Source organism: Bos indicus, chromosome 5 (assembly GCF_029378745.1).
Source record: "Bos indicus isolate NIAB-ARS_2022 breed Sahiwal x Tharparkar chromosome 5, NIAB-ARS_B.indTharparkar_mat_pri_1.0, whole genome shotgun sequence".
Taxonomy (NCBI): domain Eukaryota; kingdom Metazoa; phylum Chordata; class Mammalia; order Artiodactyla; family Bovidae; genus Bos; species Bos indicus.
Window position 1 is genome coordinate 106,078,971 of NC_091764.1, and position 19,867 is coordinate 106,098,837.

At 44.6% G+C, this 19,867-nt stretch overlaps 1 protein-coding gene across 2 annotated transcripts in view; it reads right to left on the reverse strand.

Moving 5' to 3' along the window:
• Nucleotides 1-19,867, reverse strand: part of DYRK4 (dual specificity tyrosine phosphorylation regulated kinase 4) — a 48,906-nt gene that overhangs the window by 20,643 nt on the left and 8,396 nt on the right. The window contains exons 2-7 of one of the 2 annotated variants that reach the window (XM_019961673.2): nucleotides 17,884-17,977; nucleotides 15,007-15,036; nucleotides 5,592-5,672; nucleotides 4,423-4,539; nucleotides 2,982-3,123; nucleotides 1,313-1,476 (exon numbers count right to left, since the gene is read on the reverse strand). In XM_019961673.2, the coding sequence (XP_019817232.2) occupies nucleotides 1,313-1,476; nucleotides 2,982-3,123; nucleotides 4,423-4,539; nucleotides 5,592-5,672; nucleotides 15,007-15,036; nucleotides 17,884-17,977 (628 nt within the window). The remainder of the gene's footprint in view (nucleotides 1-1,312; nucleotides 1,477-2,981; nucleotides 3,124-4,422; nucleotides 4,540-5,591; nucleotides 5,673-15,006; nucleotides 15,037-17,883; nucleotides 17,978-19,867) is intronic. The other variant, XM_070790273.1, reaches the window with a different exon arrangement.

The window sequence follows — 19,867 nt, forward strand, 5'->3', positions numbered from 1 at the left end:
TGAGAGGAAGGAGAAGTTGACAGCCTCTGGCTGAACTGGAGGTAAGGTTTAGAGCAGAGGTTCTTAACCAATGGCCCATGAATGATCCCCCGCCCTTGAAATTTTGTATATCTGTGGTCTCTTCTGGGATAATGATTTTATAACTTTTATCAGATTTCCAAAGGGATCCTTGACCTAAAAATGTTGAGAGCCAGGGCTCTAGACCAGTAGTCCCCAACCTTTCTGGCATCAGGGATCGGTTTCATGGAAGACAGTTTTCCACAGACCAAGGCGGGGTGGGGGTGAGATGGTTTGGGGATGATTCAAATGCGTTACATTTATTGTATGCTTTACTTCTATTATTATTACATCAGCTCCACCTCAGATAATCAGGCATTAATTAGATCCTGGAGGTTGGGGACCCCTGTTTTAGACAGATGTGTGCCAGAAATTCTAAATCCTTGCTTCTCAAGGTCTGGTCCAAGGACCAGCCACGTGGGCATCCCCTGGGAGGTTTTTAGAAAGGTAAAGCTTCAGTCCCCACCCCAGACCTGCTGGCTAGGAATTTTCATTGGTAATGAGACTCCCAGGTGATCTGTGCACACCAGAAAGCTTGGGAAACGCAGCCCTGAATTCGATTAAGAAAATCCACTTCTTTTATAAAATCATCAGAGATCAATTGTGTCTCCTAATCTAAGAGGAAATGTCCGGAGGAGGAATTTCCCAGCAGCCTGCAGAGCTAGCAGACCAAGCATTTCCCATCTGGACATCCTCAAGGTAGAGAGGAACACCTCGTAGCCTCCAGACGCCCCCTGCAGACGGGGGAAGAGGCAGCAACCCTGGACACAGAAGACAGGGAGAAGTCTCTGGGACTCACCTTTAAGAAACTGAAGGGGGCACTGTGCACGAGGGGACAGTGGGAAAACGTTTTTTGTCTGTTTGCAGGAAATGAGCTCTATTATAAAATAGAAAAAGGTGCTGCATGGACTTGTATTGAGGAAACAATCTGGTCTTCCCAGTGGGTCCAGGCGGCACTGGAGAGGAACCTGGAGAGGGAGGATTCATCCAGGATGCAAACCTGTCACCTCTAATACTCTTGAAAATCAATATTCTGTGAACAGAGTGCTTTGTGTACTAATTACATGTTTTTCCCCATTTTTATACCTGGTATTTCTGTGATTTAGCACCAAATAGAATCCTTCAGGACACTCACAGCTCCAGATACATCGGCATCAAATGCTATAATATACCCCATGCTCTTCCTTTCCAGACTATCTCTTGTCCCTAAGCCCCAACCCCCAAAGCCAGTTTCCACAACCCCCTGCCCCATCACCTTCATGTAGGAGCCGTGTTCATCATCGAAACTTGTCTTGCTGAATTTTTCCGGAGCCATGTGGAGCTTCTCGGCTTCCAGACCCAGGAACCACAGCTCTGTGTAGCCCAGGATCTCGCTTTGCTCGTAAGAAGACAGCTGCTTCTTAAAAAACTTTAGGGCCTCTGTGTGAAAAATACTGCAGATGTTAGTTAAGATGTGGTGATGTGAGGATGTGCCCAGGTATAGACCAGCGCATCCTTTCCTGTTCATGAGCCAGGTGGCTCTTTCCTCAACAAGGTGGCTAAGAGCCTCACTAAGGACCGTACATCCTGGATCTCACAGGATCCAAGTGGAACAAGGATGGATGTATCCAAGTGTGGTACTGATTTCAACCAACCAGGAGGAAAACACAGCAGAAGGGTAGGGAGGGGGATTTCCCTGGTGGTCCTGCAGTTAAGACTTCACCTTCTAGTGCAGGGGTGCAGGTTCTATCCCTGGTCAGGCAGCAAAGATCCCACATGCCTCGCAGCCAAAAAACCCCAGAACATAAAACAGAAGCAATATTGTAACACAGTCAATAAAGACTTAAACAAATAAGGAAGTCGAGGGAAGATTTAGTCCCCAAAGAGCTATGGGTGCAGCAGCTTGGGTAGAAGATTCCAGGAGTCAGCATTGTGTCAACAGAAGTGTATAGTTAAGGCAGAAATCATCTAAGTTCATCTGGCACTGGCTATACCGAGTCTATCCTGAGAGAGTTTCCAAACTACGATGCCCTCTAGGGAGCAGGCAGGTGGCATAAATTCGACTTTCAAATCCAGAAGGTCTTCGAGCTCAAATCTGCAGAGAGCCAGGAGGTCTCAGTCTGGGAAGGGATGTGTGTTGTATCTTATCTGCTATACTGGCCACACTGCATCGGGGGCCGGTGTCTGGTCTGGGGCAGGCGGGGTGGGATTCAAGCTTTAAGAGAGATGGTGAGGGACTTTCCTGGCATGCTTCCACTGCAGGGGGGATGGGGTTCAATCCCTGGTCACAGAATTCAGACTCCATATGCCAACTGATCCCAAAGCAGATATTAGGTAAAACCAACAACAGCCGAAGCATCAACTACAATGATGCAAAGCAATACAAAAATACAGCCACTTGGAAACAAACTCTCTCCCCTAAATCTTGGATCAACGCGAAATCAAATGTGTAATTACAGAATGTTTGGAAGAAAAAAATATATGAATATTTCATATTAAAACAAAGCAATTTGGTGGCATTAAATTGTGTCATATTAGAGAGAGAGAAACAGTGTTAAGAGCAGGTAAACCAGGATGAGGGATGAGGTGGGGGGACATCACATTCTTTGACAAACTGCTGAAGAGTCAGAGAAGGAACTTCACGAGGAAACGCAGATGTATGGGAGACTGCACCTATGTGTGAAGTGCCCACATTACCTCTGCTCTTTGTTCTTAATAAACTCACCCCCTTCTGAAATGCTCTGTGTCTGGAAATTCTTTTCCAACCCTCGCTCGGACTGCCCTGACGTATTCAGTTGGCAAAAAAGTTAGTGTTTTTCCATAACCTCGTAGAGGAAAACCCGACCAAACTCTCTGGCCAACCCAGGACCAGCCCAGTAAGTGACGCGGCCCGGAGGGACGTCACGACCACCCCACCCCAGCGCGCCGCTGCCCCAAAGCCACACCTGCCGCTGTCAGAGGGACCTTGTGTTTGTGCTTCTTCGGCGGCTTCTCCTCTGCTTTGGCGTCTTGGGTTTTCACGTTCGAAGGGAAGACCGTCTCAGAAGGCTTGAGCTCAGAAGACTTCTGACAGTGAGCTGGACTCTCCTGTTCAAGGAAAGACACTCGCAATCAAGGACTCTCTGGGCCACTTCTGGGTGTCCTAAACCACGGGTCTGACCAAGAATAGCCCTAGCCAGCCAGACTCTGCTTTTTCTCTCCAGGGAGAAAAACGGTGATTGCAAGACAGTAGGGGGACTTGCCTGGTGGTCCAGTGGTTAAGAATCTGCCTGCCAACGCAGGGGATGAGGGTTCGATCCCTAGTCTGGGAAGATCCCATATGCCACAGAGCCTGTGCTCTATACCCCTGGAGCCATGACTACTGAAGCCAGTGCACTCAGAGCCTGTGCCTCGCAACAGAAGAAGCCACCACAATGAGAAGACGGATCAAAGCAAGGAAGAGTAGCCCCTGCTTGCCACAGCTGAAAAAAAAAACCTTGCACAGCATTGAAAACCCAGTACAACTGAAAAATAAATTAATGAAAAAGAAGTGACAGCAGGTTTTAACAATCTTTCTCTCAAAGGAAGGACCCATCTGACTCTCCATATTCTCCGTGAAACTCCCGCACGTTACAGTTTGCAGCGGACAACCCCAGGACATCTTCCTGCAGGAAGGATGGGAATGGTTCTTTCCTACTGACCTGGAGAAGGCCAGTTCCTGACTAGACAAAATGACCTGCCCAAGAGCACAAACACTTGAACATCGGTGCATATAACAGCTCTTTAACTCGGCACTTTCTCACGAGATCTCATTTGGTCCTTACACAAAACAATTAGGGGACACGGAAGGAAAACCAACGTTTTGTACTGTTTATACATGTTTCTACCATTAATACACTCGACACTTCACTTTTCAGTGAATCCCCATGACAGTCCTATCATGAGTCTGTTTAATACAGAAAGTCGACGACTTACTCTTCAAGTTTACATTCGTTATAAACATTACATTCATCACTTCTCAGCCTTTTGGCTAAGATCAAGTGTAGTATGGGAGTTTCCCAGGTGGCACAGTGGTAAAGAATCTGACTGCAATGCAGGAGACTCAGGAGATGGGGGTTAGATCCCTGGGTCAGGAAGATCCCCTGGAGGAGGGCGTGGCAACCCACTCAAGTATTCCTGCCTGAAGAATCCCATGAACAGAGGAACCTGGCGGAGTACAGTCCATGGGGTCACAAAGGGTCGGACACGACTGAGCACATTCATTGTAAAGGTGAACAGGACCGGAACCTGACTCTTCAGCTCAAGATGGTCTTTTCCCTCCATCCTAGACCTCTCTGAACTTGAACTGAAAGCAGAAAGGTCTTTTCACCTGCCTGCCCCAGGCCACACCCACTGCTCCCGACTCACCTGATACAGCAAGGGCTGCTTTAGTGGGAGTTTACTGCTGATGTGTGGGAAGTTCACCATGGTCTTCTTCCCCTTGGTGTCCACGAAAGGCAGCGATGTGAAGCTGGTGTTAGTGTTCTACAGGAGAAGCTGGTAAGTTACAGAAACCTTGGGGGACCCAGTGTTCCAAGCACCCTCCCCAGAGCAAGGATGAGACAAATCTAAGGCAAAATCTGCCTTTGAAGTTCTTGGAGAAAAAAGTGGAATGGTCCTGCAGATGGGCTCTGGGTTCAAATCCCTGCTCCTACACCTTCTAACTGCAGACCCTGGACAGTCACACTGACTCCTTCTGTAAGCTTCAACTGTCTCAGCACTGCCATGGGGATAAAACTGGGATTTAGCTCACAAGGCTTCTGTGAGATAAACCAAATAATCTATGTAGAATATTCCAGACATGTTATTATTATTATCATGTCAATATCTCACCACCCTGGCCAGGGGAAGTTCTTCCTGCTGTACAATGCAAACCTTCCTCGGGGCAGTACAGGTGCCCAACTCCTCTAATAAATATATATACTTCTTATGGCCATGCCAGGAAGCATGTGGGATCTTAGTTCCCTGACCAGGGATCAAACCTGGGTCTCCTGTATTGAAAGCTCAGAGTCTTAGCCACTGGACCACCAAGGAAGTCCTCTAGCTCCTCTACACTACTGACTTGACCTGTCCACCTAGATCCCTGCTCTCCCCTGCATTGACTGATTGATTAGGAGAGAGGTAGTCTGATGTTGGAGCTTCCCAGGTGGCGGTAGTGGTAAAGAAACTGCCTGCCAACGGAGGAGACATAAGAGACCCAGATTCAATCCCTAGGTTGGGAGGATCCCCTGGAGGAGGCCATGGTAACCCACTCCAGTCTTCCTGCCTGGAGAATCCCATGGACAGAAGACCTGGTGGGCTACAGTCCATGAGGGTACAAAGAGTCGGACACAACTGAGATGACTGAGCATGCACGCACACAGTCTATCAGTGAAGCAACATTTAAAATTGGGCAGAGATGGGGTGTGATGATGCGGGTAGAGCATGTTCATCAAGCTATGCTGAGTTGATCCAAAAATGCCTGTTAAAGGCCATCCCCAGCCACCCACCTCCCCTCATCCGCTGCTAGAGAAAAGACCTGAAGCATCACTTCCTACCTTATTCAAGAATTGGGTCATCCTGAAGTTCGTGACCTTGGAAGGTGGTTTCTGGATTTGAAGCAAAGGCTTACTCTCAACCTGGACCCAGTGAGAGAGAATTGGAATAACATGCAACTCGGTGTCATCGTCAGTGCCCAGTGCTTATTTTGCTTCATTACAATAAATGGGATACACACAAAGCCAGCTCTCCTGACCCCCAAGCTAGGAAGAGCTGAGAGGCGCAAAGGCCAGAATGAATGAATGAATGAACAAATACCAAAACAAATGATCTTTCTACCAGTGCTTATCCTGAATTGGCTTGCCCAAGAGTTTTTACACTTAAAAAAATTTCACAGAATCCTTTCTTCAAATAAAATCTTAACCAGGTGCCTTGGACATGGGAGGACATAAAAGCAGAGCTGCTCTTTCTAAAGAGAAGAAAATGTCTATAATCTTGCCCAGAACCTCTTTTCCCCTCAGAGTGGCTCTGAAGGTACCTGAGCAGAACCTACCAGAATATAGGAGCCCAGTCTGGACACCAATGACCTGATCAGAGTGTACCTCACCTCTAGAAAGAGGTGGGGTGGGAAAGACCAAATAGCAGAGCCGTGGCCCACTAAAGGGCAGTAAGCTCACAGTGCAGGTGTGTGACACAACAAATTTTTGGTTTTTTAGTTACTAAGTCATGTCTGACCCTGTGACCCCATGAACTGTAGCCCACAAGGCTCCACTGTCTATGGGATTTCCCAGGCAAAAACACTGGAGTAGATTGCCATTTCCTTCTTCAGGGGATCTTCCTGACTCAGGGATTCAACCCATGTCTTCTGCATTGGCAAGCAGATTCTTTTACCACTGAGCCACCAGGGAAGCCCAACATAACAGATCACAGTTACCTAAAGGTTATGCATTTACTTTAATACTCATTTAAAAAACTATAACTAGCACATTAAACCTGTAATTTGGTGGTTGTTGTTATATAGGATAGAACTAAAATTTAAGTGAAAAAGAGAGTGTGAGGACTATGTAGATATGGCAAAAAGCATGAGGGTGGCACCAAAATGACTCAAGTTTAGCAAAGACACATTATAGTTTGAATCTAGGTTCTGCTCTTTGAGCCCACGGGTTCTGTTTCCAGCTCTTTCTTCAGTTCAGTTCAGTTCAGTTGCTCAGTCATGTCCAACTCTGCAACCCCATGAATCGCAGCATGCCAGGCTTCCCTGTCCATCACCAACTCCCGGAGTTTACCCAAACTCATGTCCATCGACTTGGTGATACCATCCAGCCACCTCATCCTCTGCTGTCCCCTTCTCCTCCTGCCCCTAATCCCTCCCAGCATCAGTCTTTTCCAATGAGTCAACTCTTCGCATGAGGTGGCCAAAGTACTGGAGTTTCAGCTTCAGCATCATTCCTTCCAAAGAAATCCCAGGGCTGATCTCCTTCAGAATGGACTGGTTGGATCTCCTTGCAGTCCAAGGGACTCTCAAGAGTCTTCTCCAACACCACAGTTCAAAAGCATCAATTCTTCGGCACTCAGCCTTCTTCACAGTCCAATTCTCACATCCATACGTGACCACTGGAAAAACCATAGCCTTGACTAGACGGACCTTTGTTGGCAAAGTAATGTCTCTGCTTTTGAATATGCTATCCAGGTTGGTCATAACTTTCCTTCCAAGGAGTAAGCCTCTTTTAATTTCATGGCTGCAATCACCATCTGCAGTGATTTTGGAGCCCCCCAAAAAATAAAGTCTGACACTGTTTCCTCTGTTTCCCCATCTATTTCCCATGAAGTGATGGGACTGGATGCCATGATCTTCGTTTTCTGAATGTTGAGCTTTAAGCCAACTTTTTCACTCTCCACTTTCACTTTCATCAAGAGGCTCTTTAGTTCTTCTTCACTTTCTGCCATAAGGGTGGTGTCACCTGCATATCTGAGGTTATTGATATTTCTCCTGGAAATCTTGATTCCAGCTTGTGCTTCTTCCAGCCCAACGTTTCTCATGATGTCCAAAAACTGAGACATAGCCTGTGCCAGATCCACATCCATAAAACTTGGTATCCGGGCCACAGTGAAATAGAAACTGGGTATGATACTTCAACTTAATATAATCCAGCACAGCTAAGCCCTCCACAGACTTGTCGTGATGGGGACTACTTTAAAAAAATAAAATTTGGCACGACATGTGGGACCTTAGTTCCTCATCCGGAGACTGAACCTCTGCCTGCTGCATTGGAAGTGCAGAGTCTTAACCACTGGACCACCAGAGAAGTCCCCAATTTATTATTATTATTATCTTTTTGCCACACTGTGCAGCATTCAGGATCTTGGTTCCCTGACCAAGGATGGAACCCAATGCATCCTGCTTTGGGAGTTTGGGGTTCAACCATTGGACCACCAGGGAAGTCCCTGATGGGACTGTTTAGAACAGTTCATCTTGATTTCCTAGAAAAGGCACATGGTCTAAAGAAGAGGGGGCTACATAAAGCATGGACCATGGCCTCAGACAAAGCTAATTTAATGGGCTAACATGTACCAGATGCAGGATTTGGTTGCCAACTGGATGGACAATGATGCTATCTGAGCAAAAACTGCAGTTGCAAATCTGAGTCCCAACTTCTCAACAAATAATTTCCTGGGGATTAGCCATCAACAATGGTGACAAGTTGGCTTTGAGGATTAGCTGGGGAGAAGACTGGATAAATTAAAAGAACATTACAAGGGCTTTCCTGGTGGCTCAGTGGTAAAGAATCTGCTCGCCATCCCAGGAGACACAGTTCGATCCCTGATCCAAGAAGATCCCACATGCCTCGGAGCAACTAAGCCCAAGCATCACAACTATTGATCCTCTAGAGCCTGGGAACTGCAGCTACTGAAGCCTGAGTGACCTAGAGCCCATGCTCTGCGACAAGAGAAGCCACTGCGAGGAGAAGCCCACCCACCGAAACTAGAGAAAAGCCTGTGCAGCAGTGAAGACCCAGTGCAGACAAAAACAAATAAATAAAATTATTTTTTAAAGTACATTACAAAACACAACCAAAACTAAATACCAAACAAAAAGCATGGGCAGTGAGTGACAACAAAGCAGAAAGTGACCCCTGTGAATGCAGTCCATCTAGGAAGATGTCCATCTAGGGGGTGGCCCTTGGAAGGGATGTGGCTTGACCTGAGGCTTTATTGGAAGGGAGGGTGTGGAACATGCTCATTGGGTGAAAAAAAAACAGTATCTGGGCATGCTCTGAAGGTCTTCACGGCTCACGCTGGTTAAGCTGGAGCAGAGGGTGGCCTGTGGACGGCACTGAATAGCCCAGTTAAGACACTTGATCATTATCTTAAGGAGACAGAACTAAATGTAATGTGATATCCTGGGTGGGATCCTGCAACAGACCAAGGATGTTAGGTAAAAAAACAAGGAAATCTGCCCCAAGTGTGGATGGAGTTTTGTTAATAATATATCAATATTGGCTCCCTGTTGTGACTAGTACTATAAGAATATAAGATAATAATAGGGGAAACAGACACGGGGTATGGAGTGGCTTAGGGGAACTCTGTACTGTCCGCTTAATTTTTCAGAAAATGTAAAACTGCTCTTTAAAAAGTCAAATTAAAAGACAAATAAAACACCCAAAATGTCTGAGGGGAGCGACAATATCAGAAGGACTGTTACTTCAGTTCAGTTCAGTTCAGTTCAGTTCAGTCGCTCAGTCGTGTCCGACTCTTTGTGACCCCATGAATCGCAGCACGCCAGGCCTCCCTGTCCATCACCAACTCCCAGAGTTCACTCAGACTCACGTCCATCGAGTCAGTGATGCCATCCAGCCATCTCATCCTCTGTCATCCCCTTCTCCTCTTGCCCCCAATCCCTCCCAGCATCAGAGTCTTTTCCAATGAGTCAACTCTTCACTTGAGGTGGCCAAAGTACTGGAGTTTCAGCTTCAGCATCATTCCCTCCAAAGAAATCCCAGGGCTGATCTCCTTCAGAATGGACTGGGTGGATCTCCTTGCAGTCCAAGGGACTCTCAAGAGTCTTCTCCAACACCACAGTTCAAAAGCATCAATTCTTCAGCACTCAGCCGTCTTCACAGTCCAACTCTCACATCCATACATGACCACAGGAAAAACCATAGCCTTGACTAGACGAACCTTTGTTGGCAAAGTGATGTCTCTGCTTTTGAATATGCTATCTTGGTTGGACATAACTTTCCTTCCAAGGAGTAAGCATCTTTTAATTTCATGGCTGCAGTCATCATCTGCAGTGATTTTGGAGCCCCCAAAAATAAAGTCTGACACTGTTTCCTCTGTTTCCCCATCTATTTCCCATGAAGTGATGGGACTGGATGCCATGATCTTCGTTTTCTGAATGTTGAGCTTTAAGCCAACTTTTTGACTCTCCTCTTTCACTTTCATCAAGAGGCCTTTTAGTTCCTCTTCACTTTCTGCCATAAGGGTGGTATCATCTGCATATCTGAGGTTATTGATATTTCTCCCAGCAATCTTGATTCCAGCTTGTGTTTCTTCCAGCCCAGCGTTTCTCATGCTGCACTCTGCATATAAGTTAAATAAGCAGGGCGATAATATACAGCCTTGACGTACTCCTTTTCCTATTTGGAACCAGTCTGTTGTTCCATGTCCAGTTCTAACTGTTGCTTCTTGACCTGCATACAGATTTCTCAGGAGGCAGGTAAGGTAAGGTAAGAAATTCCCATCTCTTTCAGAATTTTCCACAGTTTATTGTGATCCACACAGTCAAAGGCTTTGGCATAATCAATAAAGCAGAAATAGATGTTTTTCTGGAACTCTCTTGCTTTTTCCCTGAGACTGTTACTTAGGACACAATAAAAGCTTATTACATGTGATCTACAGGACAGAGTCAGGTCAATGTGTGGAATATAGAGGGAAGTAGTTTCTGGGATAATAAAAGGAAGGATTTTCTAAAGTCTAGAGCTCATGAGCTAGTGAGCGCCCCATCACTGGAAGGACAGAGTCCACCTGGTGAGCATTTGTGAGAAATTTGCACAGAGTTGGGGGTGAGTGGGTAGGTGTAACCTCCAAAGTTCCAATCTGTCTATAAGATTCATTCAAGTGACCGCTGGGAGTGTATCTTAAAGCAAACCTTCATCTTTTTGTAGAACCAAGACTCAGAACCTCTGCTCAGAACAGGGCTTCTCAATCTTTGTCACAGTACACCACACATAAAAAATGATATTTGCAAGACAAGCCAGGTAAAGAGACGGAGCAGGTCACAGATGCCGTCCACCCCGGGTTCCAGCTGCTCCAGGCCTGACCACCCTGAGGACCACTGGCATCTCTATACAGCTGCTCCCACTCACAGGACCGGCAGGTTGCACAAGTATATGAACTTCCTGCTTGTTTGTCTCTGGCAGTTTCCTCAAGAGGCACCCGTCGCCCATGACAACCCTCCTTGTACCGCAGCATCCCCAGGAGGTAGGAAGAAGAGCGTGTGGATCGCCTGCATCCACCAGGACAAATAGAAACTTTCCTTTAAGACTATGAACTTAATGCATTATTCTGTGGCCCCTCACTGATCTCTGAGCCAATATAACAGGAGTCTCTTTAACAGTCTTGAGCTGTGAGTCCAGATTAGGAATCCGCAGTGTAAAACAGATTTTATTCAAAGGGTACATGGCATTGGAGAGGATTCCTGTGTTGTTTGAGACCTGGGCCCTGGCAGGTGGCTGGAGAAAGCCTCTGGAGGGATAGGGGGTGGAAGATAAAAAGATGGGGCCTTGGAGAATGCCATCAGGCAGTTTTCAGGACCTCCTTTTATTTCATCAAAGCTCTAGGAGACCTACTCAACAGCCAAAACTCAACTTTGAGACTCCTTTATTTTCCAAATAAAATAAAGGAGTGTGTTTATATGAACACAGGCTTCTTTTATAATTTAAAAATACCACTATTGGTAAAATGGTGCAGCCAATGTGGAAAACAGTTGGGAAGCTTCTCAAAAAGCTAAAAACAGAGTTAACATATGACCCAGCAATTCCACTCCTGGGTATATATCCCAAAAAACAAAAACACTAATTCAAAAAGATACATGCACCCCGGAATTCATAGCAACATTACTCACAATAGCCAAGACACGGAAACAACTGAAGTGCCTATCAAGAGATAAATGGATTAAGAAGAAGTGGCAAATATATGCATGGAATACTACCCAGCCATTTAAAAAGAATAAAATTTTTCCACTTGCAGCAACATGAATGGATTTGGAGGTCGTTATGCTAGGTGAAGGTAAACAGTGTTTTCTGAGTACCCATGTGCTGTGCTGAGTCGTTCAGTCCTGACTGACTCCTTATGACCCCAGGGACTGAAGCCCACCAGGCTCCTCTGGCCATGGAGCTTTCCAGGAAAGAATACTGGAGTCGGTTGCCATTTCCTATTCCAGGTATCGGCTGCACATATAACTGTTCAAACTACTGCACAATTGTACTCATCTCACACGCTAGCAAAGTAATGCTCAAAATTCTCCAAGCCAGACTTAAACAGTGCGTGAACCATGAACTTCCATACGTTAAAACTGGATTTAGAAGAGGCAGAGGTACCAGAGATCAAATTGCCAACATCTGTTGGATCATCGAAAAAGCAAGAGAGTTCCAGAAAAACACCTACTTCTGATTTATTGACTATGCCAAAGCCTTTGACTGTGTGGATCACAATAAACTATGGAAAATTCTGAAAGAGATGGGAATACCAGACCACCTTACCTGCCTCCTGAGAAATCTGTATGCAGGTCAAGAAGCAACAGTTAGAACTGGACATGGAACAACAGACTGGTTCCAAACAGGAAAAGGAGGATGTCAAGACTGTATATTGTCACCCTGCTTATTTAACCTATATGCAGAGTACATTATGTGAAAGGCCAGGCTGGATAAAGCACAAGCTGGAATCAAGATTGCTGGGAGAAATATCAATAACCTCAGATAGGCAGATGACACAACCCTTATGGCAGAAAGCGAAGAAGAACTGAGAGCCTCTTGATGAAAGTGAAAGAGGAGAGTGAAAAAGTTGGCTTAAAGCTCAACATCCAGAAAACTAAGATCATGGCATCTGGTCCCATCACTTCATGGCAAATAGATGGGGAAACAGTGGAAACAGTGTCAGACTTTATTTTTGGGGGCTCCAAAATCACTGCAGATGGTGACTGCAGCCATGAAATTAAGAGACGCTTACTCCTTGGAAGGAAAGTTATGACCAACCTAGACAGCATATTAAAAAGCAGAGATACTACTTTGCCAACAAAGGTCCGTCTAGTCAAAGCTATGGTTTTTCCAGTAGTCATGTATGGATGTAAGGGTTGGACTATAAAGAAAGCTGAGTGCTGAAAAACTGATGCTTTTGAACTGTGGTGTTGGAGAAGACTCTTGAGAGTCCCTTGGACTTCAAGGAGATCAAACGAGTCCATCCTAAAGGAGATCAGTCCCAAATATTCATTGGAAGGACTGATGCTGAAGCTGAAACTCCAATATTTTGGCCACCTGATGGAAGAACTGACTCATTGGAAAAGCCCCTGATGCTGGGAGGGATTGGGGGCAGGAGGAGAAGGGGACGGCAGAGGATGAGATGGTTGAATGGCATCACCGACTCAATGGACATGAATGTGAGCAAGCTCCAGAAGGTGGTGACGGACAGGGAAGCCTGGTGTGCTGTAGCCCATGGGGCTGCAGAGTTGGAAACGACTGAGCAACTGAACTGATGATAACTGGCAAAGGATTAGTAAATACTTTAAATAGTTTTTATGTATTAAGTAAATATATGTATATTTTATTTCTATTTTATTCACATGTTTTATGTATTATATATAAATATTCTACAAATCAGTAAGAAAAAGACAACACAAAAGAAAAATTTAAGCAAAATCAGGCACAGCCAGGCACTCCACAGAAGAAGAAACACCAATGGCCAATAAACACATGAAGAGAGAGAGGTTCAATCTCATGATAATCATCAAAATGCAAATTAAAATAGAAGAAAATATTGTCATTTCTTCTAAACTGGCAAACTAAGAAGCCACACTGTATCAAGGAATAAAAAGGGTGTGTACCAGCAGAAACGTGTACATCCTACAAGAGGCCAGGTACATTCATGCTGATGCTTTAGAAAATATTGGTGTCATCTGGTAACGCAAGGCATTCACATACCCTGGTACCCAGCATACCCCTCCTAAATTCACGCTCTAGAAACCACTGCACGTATGCACCAGGAGACGTGCAGTGTTTTTAATGGCAAAAACATAAGGAAAAAAACACTCACCCATCAAAACTGATAGGAAGTGCAGTACACCTGTACCACTGAATATGGCAGTGAAATTGATTCATGAACAGGTTCCCAAGAACAATATTCACATATCTAAAGGGCAGGCACAGGCACTGACCAATCAGTGTGAAGACCTGATCAATCCAAGTGAAACCAGTCAAATGCTGTCCAGTGTTTGTTAGTACGGAGCTACAAAGTGTGCTTTAAAAGAAAACTGAGCAGTACGATTCAAGACATATAAAAGCATGCAAAATTAAACAATACATGGATCAGAGTTTTAGAAAAGCAATGGAATGATAAATGTAAAACTCAAAAGAGTGGTTATCTCAGGGGGGTCAATGGACAGGGTGAAATAAGATGGGGAAGGACACGCAGGGGCCATCTTTCTTAAACTGTGCGTTGGAAACATGCAAGAGTGCCTACTGTACACTATCCTTTAGACCTGACACATATACTTAGAAATTCTTTTTTTATTATTATTTTTTAAAGATTTTTTGATGTGGGCCATTTTTAAGGTCTTTATTGAATCTGTTACCATGTTGTATCTGTTTTATGTTTTGTTTTGTTTTTTGAGCCACAAGGCATGGTGGGATCTTGGCTGTCTGACAAGGAATCATATCTGCACCCCCTGTATTGGAAGGTGAAGTTTCAACCACTGGACCACCAGGGAAACCCCTAAATATTCGTTTATATATACTCAACATTTAGTAATAAAAAAACATTTTTAAAAAAGCGTGAATGAATTACAGAATAAAATCTGAATTCTGACTTCAGCCTTTATTAGCGGAATTACTTTATTAAGTAACTTGCTTAATCTCTTTAGTTCTCAGTTTCCTCCTCTGTAAAATGCGGGTGCCGACTCACTCAATGTACTTGAGAAGAGCAAATATAGAAACACATATGGGGTTGGGGCTGTATTTCTAACATCAACTCATCCCACCTCCAATATCAAGCAGATGAACGCTAATTTTCATGGCCTGAAGAAGTATTCAACAGGAGTTATCTACTTGCTCTGATTAATTCCAGTACTCAGAGACATGCCCCCATGCCTGCTTGCCCCAACGTCCTGGTCACAGCAGTGGAGAGTAAACTCCAATCTTTGTCCTCCTCTCTCCCCAAATTGAGAGCACCCTGGGAATGCGGAACAAAACAACTGGTACTTACTAAGTAGATCTCAGGAGCAAGAGTAGGGTTCTAGGAGAAAAGTGGGAAACAGCAGGTAAGCACTGTACTTCAGAACCCCAAGTCCACCCAAACACAGATATTATATTGTGTGGTGTGCTGATGTTTCATGGAACCATCAATTCTAGATTGGCTCCTTATGGTTATATTCAAAGTTCACCCCATAAAAAAAATCAGTTCACTCCATAAATAATGGTGAAAGTGAAAGTGTTAGTCACTTAGTCATGTCCGACTCTGTGACCCCATGGGCTGTAGCCCATCAGGGTCCTATGTCCATGGGGTTTTCTAGGCAAGAATACTGGAGTGGGATGCCATGCCCTCCTCCAGGGGATCTTCCTGACCCAGGGATGGAACTCGCATCTCCTGCGGCCCCTGCATTGCAGGTGGATACTTTACCACTGAGCCACAGGGACAGCCCAAGGGCAGAAGAGAAGTAGCAGAAAGGGTGCCTACTCTCCAAGGCTCAGCACATGCACTGAGATACTCTGTGGCACCCAATCAATTGTCTGGGAAATTGAAGTTAGCAGAGCTCCCTTGCCCATGCCTCGCCCAGGTAAGTCCCCTGGGACGGCCCCACCTGAGAGCCCAGAGTTCCGAACCTGCTCCAGTCCCAGCAGTGGCTGTGAGCTTGTTTATTTGAAAGGAATGGACATGAGTTTAAGTAAACTCCAAGAGTTGGTAATGGACAGGCAGGCCTGGCGTGCTGCAGTCCATGGGATCACAAAGAGTCAGACACAACTCAGCGACTGAACTGATTACTATCTAGAGCATCACCCATGTCTCAAAGACAGCCAAAATCAATTTCCTAAAAAAAATTATTGGATTATAGTTGATTTACAGTGTGTTAGTTTCAGGTGTACAGCAAAGTGATTCAGTTATACATATATTACATACTATATGTAAACTTACATTTATACATATACATATATTCATTCTTTTTCAGTTTCTTTTTATATACATTTTTTTCTCATATAAGTTATCACAGAATATTGAGTAGAGTTCCCTGTGCTATACAGTAGGTCCTTTTTGGTTATCTATCTTATATACAGTAGTGTCTGTAAGTAATCCCAAGCTTCTGATTTATCCCTCCCCCCTCCACATTGTCTGAAATCAATTTTAAAAGCCACATTTTAAAAAACTTTCTTGACTGAAATATTATCAAGATCCACATTTAAAAATACTTACATATTAAATTATTATAATGCTACCTTTAGAACATAATATTAAATATCATAATATTGAAATAAATATAAATTATTATTAGTTTATTTAAATATGTAAATCTTTTCAAGACTTGTTTGCATCAGTTGTTAGGCTACCGTCATAAGGTATAAATTTAAATAGTATTTTTAAATGATGCTGTCAATTTGTGAGTTAACAAATGACAACATACGTGAATTTATCTTGAATGTGATTTTTTATGTTATTTTTTGACTGTAACTGCAGAATTTTCTTTCCTTAAAATTAATTTAAATAAATATGTGAAGAAACATATAACAGAGTTGCCATTGCTCATCAAAGAGGCATGGGATAGACTTGTTAAGAATATAGGTTTGAATTTTATCCTCCACTCACTTGTTTATGGCCGTGAACCAGTTAACTTCACCTGAATCTTAGTTTCTCCATCTGTAAATGGAGACAATGACAGTACTGGCCACTAAGATTTCTGTGGGAGCTACCTAAACACTCAACAAGCTAAGTACTCAAGCAGCTAAAACACAAAATGTAAACCGCAAAACTCACAACAATTTTGCCAAAGTAAAATCACAACCAAGATCATTCTGTTTGCATATTTTAAAATGTGAACAGATTGTTACCTTTCTTATATTGTCATATTTGCTGTAGATTTACTATTTCAAATATGTTATATTAATTTTTGTTTTATCAAAGGAGATGCTTTCGGTATTCATAAATCTTTTGCAAATGTATACACTGCAAGATGTTTTTTGTTGTACATGATAATAGCAGGGGTAGGGATGGGGAACAATGGATTTTCCATTAGGGTACAATTTTACGAAGTATAATCCCAAGGTGGGAAGGCCAGGGTTAAATCTGGAAAACTGCTTGGAGGAGGTGGCCTAAAAGTAAGAAGGAGGTAGTGATGGCCTATAGAGGAGAGTCTTCACTAGGCCTTGGGTAGCTGCTGGACTCGCTCCTCCCCCTCAGTGATGCAGGCAGGGTTCAGGAAGTCAAACCAGAATGCTCTGGGATAAAGTCTGCTGCAAATTTTTCAGAACAAAGATCCCAGACAATATGACCTTGTGAGTAAGTGATAAAATCCATACTAGAGGCATTAGATTAGAAAATACACCTGATTTAGAAGTTGACCTTACAGAGGGCAGTCACAGTGTCACCGCATCACAATATTAGTGCCGTGGCATTTTGCTAGTTTTCGAGGCAGAGTGAAACAAAAAAACAGCATGACCATGCTGGGAAAAAGAGAAACAGACCTTTTCTGAAAATGTTCTTGGCTATTTGATCGAAACCAGGACACTTCCAGGATTGAGCCCAGATAAACGGGGCAGGGCGGAAGTCCATGGGGTTGCAAAGAATTGGACACGACTTAGTGAGTAAACAACATTCAGAGCAGAATAAAAGGTGCTGCAGAAGCGACATTAACCCAGGATTCCTCACACACAGGTCACCTGTTAGATTATTATCTTGAAGTCCTCAAGTTCAAGAAACCATACCCTGGCCATCCAGCTTGTTTTCCATCTGGCCCACCCAGACCTGGCTCTGCCCCTTCCCCTCCCCCTGTCACCAGATATGCTAAGGGCACAACAGTCCCACTGGGTCCTGAGTCCCCAAAACTTCACAACAAAACCTGTCTTCTCCCAAATGAAATGCAAGGGTCCTTACCTTCACAGAGGCGAGATTTTGTTTCTTTGTTGCTTTCAACATCGGGAAGGATGTCAAACTGCCTTTCCTTGGCTTTTTAGCATCCATTTCAGTCCTGCAGAAGGAGATGAAAAGGTAAACTGGCATTAGAAGTAAAACACAGCAAGTCCCCTACACAGGAACCTTCAAGTTGCGAATTTTCAAAGATGCAAGCGTGTGTTCACACGTCCAGTCACGGAAGTGAGTTCACGTGTCTGGCGTCCATCGTCACGTGCATGCGTCCTCTAGAGCTGGGTGTGCTTCTGTGGACTTTACCTTATAGGACTATTGCTGTACAACATGAGAACCTTACTAATGAAGACCTGATGGAATTGGAGGCCCAGAGAAAGGACAAATGTAGACAAGAGGAAGATGAACAAACTGAAGAAGAGACACACGACGCAGAAGAGGACAAGGGGAATTTCTTTATTTCAGGAGGCACTGTTAGTTTTGGGGGGCTTAGGACCTGCCTGTCGAACAGTGCACAAAGGCTGCAGCAGCCGTTCAGAACCAAGTCCAGTGCTACCGCATCACCTATGATGAGCAAAAAAGAGCTACTTCCCAGATGTCACTGCATCGTTTCTCCAAGAGGGGCGATAGAATTGAATCCGGCAAGGAACCAGAAGCCGTGCTGTCAACATCAGGCGTGAGTGAACCGGCAGCTTGCCCTCCATCTCCTGTTGTTGACCATCCTTCAGCTCCACCACCTCCCCTCTCCTCTCCCTCCTCCAGTCAGTAACTCTTCTCGCCTGGTCACTCGATGCCAGCCAGTGTGCCAGCTGTTCCTGTGTGCCAGCTGTCCTATTATATGTTTGAAGGCACTGTACTATAAGCTTAGAAATGTTCCGTTTATTTTTTGTCTTTTATGTGTTATCTGTACGAAAATATCATAAAGCTATTGCAGTGTAGCACTATACAGTCGATTGTGTTAGTTGGTGCCTAGGCTCACTTTGCTGGACTTACAAATAGGTTGGACTTAGCGAACATGCTCTCGGAAGGCAACTGGTTTGCATGTAGGGGACTGACTGTATAAGTAATGGTCCCCACCCCCGGGATGGGAAGAATGCTGGGCAGCCTCGGAGAAGAGAAGGTGGCAGGTCTAATTATGGCTGAGGCACCACTGCTCCTCTTGTCTCCCTTCTGGTGGCCTACATGGACACTGGGTATCGGTCTTTACATGCTTATGGCAGAAGGAGAACAGAGCCAAGGCAGGACAAGGAGCTAGGATGGAGGTTAGCAGCTCAGGACATCAAGCAAAAAGCCCCACCTCTGTCTGCTGACTGCAGAGTAAACCATTCTCCTGCCGCCAGCATCTTTCCCCCTAAAATATGGACCTATTCATGGTCACTTAGTAGCTTAAGTGATCCACGCTTCTTCTGCATTTCACTGGGTCACATTTGCACCTTCTTCCTTCTGAGCACAATTCCCTGAATAATTAACTCACGGCAAGATGAAAAACTAACTCCCATAAGTTTATGGACTCTAGCTAAAGTGGTGACTTGAGGAAATGGATGATGGAGTCTTAGAGAGTTCTCATGCCACCATCAGTCTCCTGTCATGTCATCAGACCTCCACTGAGACTCCACTCCATCTCTTGGAAGCCCCCTTTTCAGCCCTTCACTCTAGCAAGAGCCAAGGGAGTTAAGAATCCACAAAATAGGAGCAGATCAGGCACCAAAGCAAATGTTATCACAGCTTCTACAAATCACTCCAGCCATAAGTTCTTGAAGTGAAGTGTTGTCCAATTTTTTGCAACCCCATGGACTGCAGCCCACCCGGCTCCCCTACCCATGGAGTTCTCCAGGCAAGAATCCAGGAGTGGGTTGCCATTTCCTTGTCCAGGGGATCTTCCCAACCCAGAGATTGAACCTGGGTCTCCCACATTGCAGGCAGTTTCTTTACCATCTGAGCCACCAGGGAATAAGCTCTTGGGGACACGCTCATAAGTGGTGACAGCATCACGATT